The sequence below is a fragment of the Dendrobium catenatum genome, unplaced genomic scaffold (assembly GCF_001605985.2).
Source record: "Dendrobium catenatum unplaced genomic scaffold, ASM160598v2 fragScaff_scaffold_486, whole genome shotgun sequence".
Classification (NCBI taxonomy): Eukaryota; Viridiplantae; Streptophyta; class Magnoliopsida; order Asparagales; family Orchidaceae; genus Dendrobium; species Dendrobium catenatum.
The window spans coordinates 247,819-257,205 of NW_021318948.1; the positions used below are offsets into that span (position 1 = coordinate 247,819).

Below are 9,387 nucleotides of genomic sequence, written 5' to 3' on the forward strand. Positions count from 1 at the left end.
TGCTAAGTCTTGTAGTGGTGCCGTTATTACGTCCTCCGACCGGATGCAGAGGAACATCCGGTCCTAGGCAAAAAAACGCCAGTACCGAGGTGTACCGAGTTTTTTGAAAAAATTCGATACACCTCGGTACTTTTTGCCTAGGACCGGATGTTACTTGCATCCGGTCAACCGAACCAAATAAAAGCGCCTTGCAGTGAGTGTTATTAATAGTGGCTAAAAATTGGTTGGCACCAACATATGTAAGGGTTATGACATTATGTGTATGAAATTCATGTGTTTTCTTGAACTAACATTTATTTTCTAAGAGAAAATATATAATTTGGCTTTTGCAATATAATTTTAATTAGGAAATTCATATAAGCTTGTGAGAGATAATATATGGATGAAACAAAAGAATGGATTACAGCCATAAAGTTATAAGATTTATATGTCAATATTTTGCGTATAACATTAGGTTGAGATGTATTATAACAAAGCATAATTGTCTTTATAATTTTCATTTTTTTTGCGTTGTATTGTAGAAACCAGCTACACATTGCTTTATTTATTCATATCTGATTAATGTCTTAAAATTATCTATTTACATTGGGCGTCGTACTAAAATTATATGTTTTTAACAATTTTTCTTTTTATTGAATATGCTTGGCATGACATTTATGTTATGATGGTAGCTCATGAAGACTTAAATATTTTACTGAAATTATAAATAATTTTAATTCAATCATTAGTGAAAATATTTTTGTATAATTTTGGCTGATTTAATAAGTTAAGATATGATTTAAAAATAAATTAAATTTAAATGTCTTTTTATATGGTATTTGATTAATTATCATATTCTAAGATTTTATTTGGGATTATTTTTTTATTGAGTCTTAATTAAAAATTTTATACTTAAATTTTGTTTTAAAAAATAAAATTTTGTTTTAAAAAATAATAAAAAGACTGTCCCAATCAAAGCTTAAATCAAATGTACCTTTAGCCTTTAGCCATAGTACAGCTTATCTCTTGATGCATCAGATTGCATTACTAATCACAAAGCATGCCAAAATGCTGCCGATCTTATCCAAAACCCTCTCCGACCTTCCAATAAGATTTCTTTTCAGTGAAATAAACGCATAATATAAATTTCTATAAAAAAAAAAAAAACATAAATATATCCTCTCAAGAACATAGTGTGCTTTGAGCTTCTCTGTTATCTAGCTTTTACAAGCACAAATAATGGTGGATATAGCTTCCTTCGTCGCAGATGACTTTGAGAGGAGGACGAAGAAGTTGGAGAAGGGAGAGGAATATAATGGGTTTGAGTTCAGCTCCACCATAGCTATGGCCTCCTCTGCTCTCTTAACCATTAAGGAAAAGCTCACAGAGGAGCTGATCTTTGTAAGGGATGATATTGAAAAGAGAGCTAGGAACCCTACAAGTTCTTTTTCTCTTGCTGCCTTTAATGGTTTCTTCTCTGCTTGATGGATGTTTGTCTTCCCTGTTTTTTTTTTTCTCTTGCTTCAGGTCTTTTTTTGTGTCTGCAATTTCATCATGTAAGTTGTAATTTCTCCTGTGAGATAGTTCTGTTTAAATTGTTAATTAGGTGAGGATCTTAATTCTTCTGTGTCCCCCCAATGCACAAGTTGCCCATTTATAGAACCACACTGAATAGTGGCATCACATCTCCATCACATCATCGCTACGGGATGATGTAATTTTCATGACGCAATTTCCAAAGTTATCGTAGAAACATGGTAGTAAATTGTTGACCTGTATACTATAGCCAAAAGGTAGGGAAAAAAAGAAGAAGAAAAGAGGAGCTTAAGATCATTACCTCCACGTCAGCACTCAAAATCCTGTCGAGATCCTTATATAGGCAGCGGCCCATTTCGATTTCTGTAAAAAAAAAAAAAAACTCTTGTCCCAGCTCTGCAAGTGGCAACGAACAGTAGAAGCCCATCCCTTGCATGCGATTTCACCTCGATCTCAGCCTGTTTGCGTCGATAAAATGGGATGGAACTTAAGCCTTCAGTTTCTCTCGTTTCTTCCACACAGAACTCCCGCAAAGCCTCTGACCCCGTCCGATCCCAAACCTCCTACCCTATCCGATCCCAAACCTCTGACTATTTTCTTCCTCAAGCTGTTAAATCCAACGCAAAAGTTGCCAGCCCCGACGACCCTCTTTGCTCTCGACCTAACTCTATTTATCTCCTACCCACATATCTAGCTAGCTGCCGAACCAAGCTGACCACCTTCCTCCCGCCGAGCCTACCCATTTGGTCGAACCCCTCTTCCATTCGATCATTATCCCGAAGTCTTAAACCTGCCTCCTTTCCTGCATCCGAACTCCTATCCACAAACCCCTACAACCGACTCCACTCCAGCAACCACGTAGCATGGGGAGGACGAAAACTAAGTACTCATACGTAGGGAGACAACTGTGTTATTTTAAATAGGTGTCAGAGACCCTTAAACGCTCATGTAGCGTAGCGAGAATTGAAGAAAATGTAGCCGTGGTGTCACCCAAACTCTACAATAAGAGCTCATATAGCAGGGAGGGGAAGACAGCCTCTTAGTTTTTCCCCTAAATAGGAGAGACGCCAAGAGGCTGCCGAAATTTGAACTGAACTTGGAACTTCATTTTGACTTGATTTGAATGAAAAAGGACAAACACAAGAGGCTTAATTTGATCTTAGATGAACTAAATGAAAACTTGAATTGATCAAGACTATAGAGGACTTGGACTTTAATGAATTATATGAAATCAAGCCTAAAATAAGGTGAAATGAGCCAAGCCTAATTCAAATGACAAGGCATTTGCAAAGGAACTATAATTGCACTTGGACTTGAACAAACTGCAAATGAACATATATGAGATTTGTGAACCATGGACCATAAACACCACTCATTACAGATGATGATAATATTGTAAAGAAACACCAACTGACAATATGGTGCCTTCCATGGGTTGCATAACTTGCATATGAATGACAATAATTGGTTCGCAACATTTATCTCAATCTTGCAATTAAGTGACTTAGAATTATTGTAGTGACAGGATATATGAATTGTTAATTGTGTTCTATTAAGAGTCTATTTTTTTATTTAAATATAAAAAAATATGTCATTTCAAATACTTTATCATCAAGTATTTTTATGTCTACCTCTATATTTCTTAATATAATTCAATTCTAATACATCTACTCTCCAAACCAAGTCATTATGCAAGAATGGCCTATTGCGACTAGATTTATCCTTTTCAATCAGGCTCCCTCGAGCTCGCCCCATCTCAAAAGTGCTACATCATAAGATGTCCCCCCACAAGGCACAAGTTGCCCATTTATGGAACCACAGTGAATAGTGGTGTCACATCTACATCACATCATCGCTATGGGATGATGACGTAATTATTAAAGTTATCGTAGAAACATGATAGTAAATTGTTGACATCTAATACTATAGTTAAAAGAAAGAAAGAAAAAAAAAAAAGAGGAGCTTAAGATCTTTACCTCCATGTCAGCACTCAAAATACTGCCGAGATCCCTATATAGGCAGAGTCCCATTCTGATTTTCTGCGGAAAAAAAAAAAACTTATGTCTCAGCTCTGCAAGTGGCGTCGAACAACAGAAGCTCATTCCTCGCGTATGATTTCACCTCGATCTCAGCCCGTTCACGTCGATAAAAGGGTAGGGAACTGAAGCCTTTAGTTTCTCTTGTTTCTTCCACACAGAATTCCCGCAAAGCCTCTGACCCCGTCTGATCCCAAACCTCCGACCATTTTCTTCCTCAAGCCGCTAAATCCAACGCTAAAGTTTCCATCCCCGACGACCCACTCTGCTCTCGACCTAACTCTATCTTTCTCCTACCCGTAGATCCAGCCGCCGAACCAAACCAACCACCTTCCTCCCACCAAACCTACCCCATTGGTCGAACCCCTCTTCCATTTGATCACCATCCCGAAGTCTTCAACCTGCCTCCTTTCCTGCATTTGAACTCCTCCTATCCACAAAACCCTACATCCGACTCCACTCCAGCAGCCACATAGCGTGGGGAGGACAAAAACTAAGTACTCATACGTGGGGAAACAACTGTGTTCTTTTAAACATTTGTCAGAGACCCTTAAACACTCATGTAGCGTAGCGAGAATTGAAGAAATGCAGCTGTGGTGTCACCCAAACTCTATCTTAAGCGCTCATATAGCGTGGAGGGGAATGCAACCTCTTAGTTTTTCCCCTAAAAGAGAGAGACGCCAGGAGGCTGCCCAAATTTGAACTGAACTCAGAAATTCATTTGGACTAGATTTGAGTGAAAATTGACAAACACAAGAGGCTTAATTTGAACTTAGATGAACTAAATGAAAACTTGAACTGATCAAGACTACAGAGGACTAGAACTTTAATGAATTACATGAAATCAAGCCTAAAATAAGGTGAAACGAACCAAGCCTAATTCAAATGACAAGGCATTTGCAAAGGTACTATAATTGCACTTGGACTTGAACAAACTGCAAAGAAACATATGGTGCCTTTCATGAGTTGCATAACTTGCACATGAATGACAATAATTGGTTCGCAACATTTATCTCAATCTTGCAATTAAGTGACTTAGAATTATTGCAGTGACTACAATGATGTGCAATAAGTGCGATAGCTTCTCTACAACACGTCCAAGCAGCTTAAAATACAATATTACAATATGACCCCACAACAAAGGCTTAACAACCATTTAATTACATCACAGCACAGAAAAGCCCATCATCTAATTAAGTAATTAATAAAAATTACTTGCTTTAGCTTTAGCTTTAGTGATAGAAGTGATGTTGACCTGCGCGCCGACTACTGAGTTGGAAATTTCAGCGGTGAAGGAGTCGTAGCGGAGGAAGAACTCGGCGACGAAGAGGCGGGCGACGAGCACGACGAAGTTCTTTCCGGCGCACTGCTTGTTGTTGACGGTTGGATCCTCTGTCTCGGGGCCGTTGGACCACCACACGTAGCGGAGAAGCTTGGCGCCTTCGGAGCCTACGAAGCGGTCGGGAACGAACTCGCCGGCGTTGGCGCCGAACACGCGCGTGTCTCTGGTGGCGAACGGCTGGTAGCCGAACAGCATCTCACCCTTGCGCACCTGATATTGCGCGTCATGGCTTTGCAGCAGGAAATCCTTCTTAGCATGCGCGTACTGGAACTCAACCGGCGGATCAATCCTCAGCACCTCGTAGACAACCGAATTAGCCAGCTCCATCTGCTCCAGCGCCCCCAACGTCACCTGCCCATTCTCCCCATGGTTAGCCACCGCTTGACGCACCTCCGTCGCCAGCCGCGCGTGCAAATCACGCCCCGACTGCGCCAGCCTCTTAAGCAGACCCGGAAACAGCACCCTCAACCCACCATAGGTGTTGAAACAAGTCGCAAAGATAAGGTTGTGACAAGCCTCGTCGCGCGACAATCCAACCTTCTCCGCCAAATCGAGCGCCGCAGATCCAGCTGTGTTGAAGTACTCGTACATGCTTATGTAACCTGGCTTGGCTATGAAAGAAGGGAAAGCAAAGGTGTGCAAGAGGAAATCTTCAACGAGCTTCGGAATTCGGAATTTGGTCAAAACGTTGCTGGCAAGGGGGGCAAGCTGAAGCAAGAGCCAAATCGTCACCTTTTTCTGGAAGTTGAAGCAAGAGCCAAAAGTGCCCACTTTAGAGGGGCGCGCGCCGAAATAAGCCTCGCCGAGGAAATCGAAGGCGATGTCGTTGTTGAGCGCGTTGAAGTCCACCTGGCCGTGGGTGGCGACTTGGGATTCGACGGAGGAGAAGATTGGGGCGATGTAGGCGGAGCGGAAGGCGGGGAGGAAGTAGTCCTTGCGGGATTTGAGGAGGTTGAAGAGGAATTGCTTGACTTTCGCGTGAGTGGGTTCGGAGGGGTCGAGGTAGGAGCAGACGCGGTAGCCGCCGGTGAGTTTGGTGGAGGGCATGTAAGTGCCCGTAAAGACGTTTTTTTTCTCGACTTTGGAGGTGTCGAAGAGGATGGGAAAGCTCTTGGCGTCGAGAACGGCGATGACGCGGGGGTTGGAGGCCATGAATGGGCCCGGAATCATGTTGGTGCGGAAGACGGTGGAGGAGTATTGGTTGATTTTTGACTGGAAGAAATTGTCATGACCTTTGAAGTAGTAGTAGTCGAGGCGGTCTTTGATGGGGGAGATGAAGGGGATGCCGTAGCTGCCGGGGATTTCTTTAGTGGGGAGGAGAAGAGGAGGTTGTTGTTGGGGTTGTGGCTTGTCGAGCAATTCCTTAGTGGGGAGAAGAGAGGAGTTGTTGTCAGGTTGTGGCTTGTCGAGCATTCGAGCGATTGGAATCATGATTGATACATATGGTTGTTCGGGTTGTGGCTTGTTAAGCAATTCTTTAGTGGGAGGAGAATAGAGCTGTTTTTCGGCTGTGGCTTGTCAAGCCATGCATAGCGATTGGAGCTCATGATCGATGCAGACAATTGTTCGGGTTGTGGCTTGTCGTGCCATTCTTTCGTGGGGAGGAGAATAGGAGCTTGTTGCTCAAGTTGTGGCTTGTCGAGCCATGGGTAGCGATTGGAGAACATGATCGATGCAGACAGTTCTTCGGGTTGTGGCTTGTCGATCCATTCTTTAGTGGAAAGGATAATAGAGCTTGTTGTTCGGGTCGTGGCTTGTCGAGCCATGCTAGTGATTGGAGCTCATGATCGATGCAGACAGTTGTTCGGGTTGTGGCTGTCGTGCATTCTTTCGTGGGGAGGAGAATAGGAGCTTGTTGCTCAGGTTGTGGCTTGTCGAGCCATGGGTAGCGATTGGAGAACATGATCGATGCAGACAGTTCTTCGGGTTGTGGCTTGTCGATCCATTCTTTAGTGGGGAGGAGAATAGGAGCTTGTTGTTCGGGTTGTGGCTTGTCGTGCCATTTCTTTCGTGGGAGAGAATAGGATGCTTTGTCAGGAGTTGTGGTTTGTCGATTCCATGGGTAGCGATTGGAGAACATGATCGATGCAGACAGTTCTTCGGGTTGTGGCTTGTCGATCATTCTTAGTGGGAGGAGAACAGGAGGCTTGTTGTTTCGGGTTGTGACTTGTCGAGCCCATTATACGCGATTTGAGCTCATGACGATGTAGACAGTCGCTGTGGATCGGAGGCTAGCTGATGGACTGACGAATTGAATTGGACGATGGAGTTATATAGATACATTTGGGATTGCGGAGGAGAAGAAGGAGGCATGGACTTTCTTACCCCTGCATTTAAAAAATGGCGAAAGGGTGCACGTTTTTCTCGTATTTTTAAGGATTGAGATCGACAATCGTGCTTTTGTCTTCTGGTAATAATTGGATTGGAGAAATCAGACAATCGGGAAGTTCATCCATGTGCTAAGCTTAAAAAATGACATTTTAACAGATAAATTCGTAGTCTGATGGCAAATTATCATCAAGTCACCGGACGCGTTGAATAGTCGGATGTCAATAAAAATTTGTCACGTCATCTGCATTTTTGACTTGCGTTTTAGTTGTGCTTTAACTGTGCTTTACATGCGCTTTTAACTGCGCTTTGACCTACACTTAATTACCTGCGCTTTACTGCGTTTTCTTCGCTTTACCTGCGTTTTTGACGTGTTAAATTTAAAATAAATTTATTAAATAATATTTTATTAATATCCGGACCTATCTCGCGTCCGGTGACCGGATTGCAATTAATTTTCCGGAGAGGTAATTAGGGGGAGATGTTCGATTTTTTTTTCTTTATTTGATGTAATTTATGTAAATAATCATTTAGTTCTCTATAATTGAAAAGTTGATCTTATCAAATAGGATTTTAGTAAATATCTTGAATTAATAAATCTTAGTTAAAAATTTAAAAGTGTGTTATTGAGTTTTTATTTTTAGAAGGATCACTATTGAAGATCAATTCAGAAGAAAGAACATAAAATATTGACAAATATAAAATTGATAAATTTTAAAAAGGATCACTATTTAAATTTAATAGTTATAAAAATTTAAATATTAAAATTTTAATTGTTACAAGTAACAAATTAAAATATTAAAACTGGAATCAATATATTATTTAAATTATATTATTTAAGTTAATTAAATTATATTTTTAAAATAAACATAATAATTATTAGATACTCATCATGTTAGTTTTTTTTTTAATATAAATTGGGCACGCGATTTTAAAATTTTGGCCATATAAATTTTATTGGGACAATCTAACAAATATTAAATGCAGTTTTATTTGGCTATAAATCAAACTTTAAATACATCTAACATTTAAATGTCATAAGAGGCTTAAATGTTTAAGGATTGTTAGCACATACTATATATAGAGTATTTATATGTATAAGCTAAATTTATCAACATAGCGTATCGTCATGAATATTTTAACACGCAACCATTTGATGTTGTCCTTTAAAATTGACCATTGTTTAGGTTAACTTTTGCTACAACCTTAAAATGGTATTCTTATAATGATTGTAGACTAAGGTTGAGTCGGTCTGTAATTTCAATTTCAAAACTATATATTTTATCTTTCTTGAGTAAAAAATGTATTGTGATGGATTCAAAAGCTAAGTAACATTGCACACACATTCAAGGGAGTGAGTAGGAGAGTTAGACAAATTGTATTTTTTGAACTAATCGTGCAGTGTGATTTATATCGTACTAGACGATCTGTTTACTAAAAAACCCTAATTAGGGCATCTCTATTAATTAAGATTAATTAAGCTAATCATCCTGGACAATCATTATCATATAGGACGATACATTTTAATCAAGATATTAACTGTCAATCACAATTTAGGCAAGATTTTATAAATCAAAATTTGTTCATATCGTATAGGACGATTCGTATCGGCCTGGATGATAGATGAAAATCATGCCTAAATTAATCATGTGATTAGGAGAATAATTATGGTAAAAGTGTTTGATCTGATCGTACAGGACGATCAGTGACGATTGTCCTGGATAACAAAGAACATACATGGGATGATAAGGGATCGTCGTCTATCGAACCAGATGAAGACCATAGTTTTTCAACTTATTGTCCAAGACAATGAACGCTTTTCATACTAGATGACAGAGAATTGCATGGGACGATAAGGCATCGTCGTGTATCGTACAAGACAAAGTTCAATAGTTTATTCTAATCATTTGGGACATTATTTTAATTGTCCAGGATGATCAGTTTAACTAATCGTACATAACAATGAGATCTGTACTGCATGAATCGGTGTTTTTTAACTAATCGTACAGGACGACCAGTGCCGCCAGATTGAAAATTAGGACTTTTTTGAAGGCTCACTATTTATGCAATTGTATTTGTCTTGGAGAAATATCTTTGCTATTGAATTATCTTGAGAATGAGCTTAGAGAGGTAGGAGAAGGAGAGCTTTAGGAGAGAGAGAGAGAG

General features: G+C 39.9%; 1 protein-coding gene across 2 annotated transcripts; it reads right to left on the reverse strand.

Annotated features, from left to right (window-relative positions):
- Nucleotides 1–4,367: 4,367 nt before the first annotated feature.
- Nucleotides 4,368–6,788, reverse strand: LOC110103009 (allene oxide synthase 2). 2 transcript variants are annotated; one of them, XM_028694446.1, is made up of 2 exons: nt 6,461–6,788; nt 4,368–6,230 (listed from the first exon to the last, which is right to left on the reverse strand). In XM_028694446.1, the coding sequence occupies exons 1-2, from the start codon at nt 6,657–6,659 to the stop codon at nt 4,753–4,755; spliced, it is 1,677 nt and encodes a 558-aa protein (XP_028550279.1). In that variant the 5' UTR covers nt 6,660–6,788; the 3' UTR covers nt 4,368–4,752. The 2 variants fall into 2 exon arrangements, with proteins under 2 accessions (XP_028550279.1, XP_028550280.1); XM_028694447.1 differs by having other exon boundaries at nt 4,368–6,225; nt 6,456–6,788.
- Between the last annotated feature and the right edge of the window lie 2,599 nt (nt 6,789–9,387).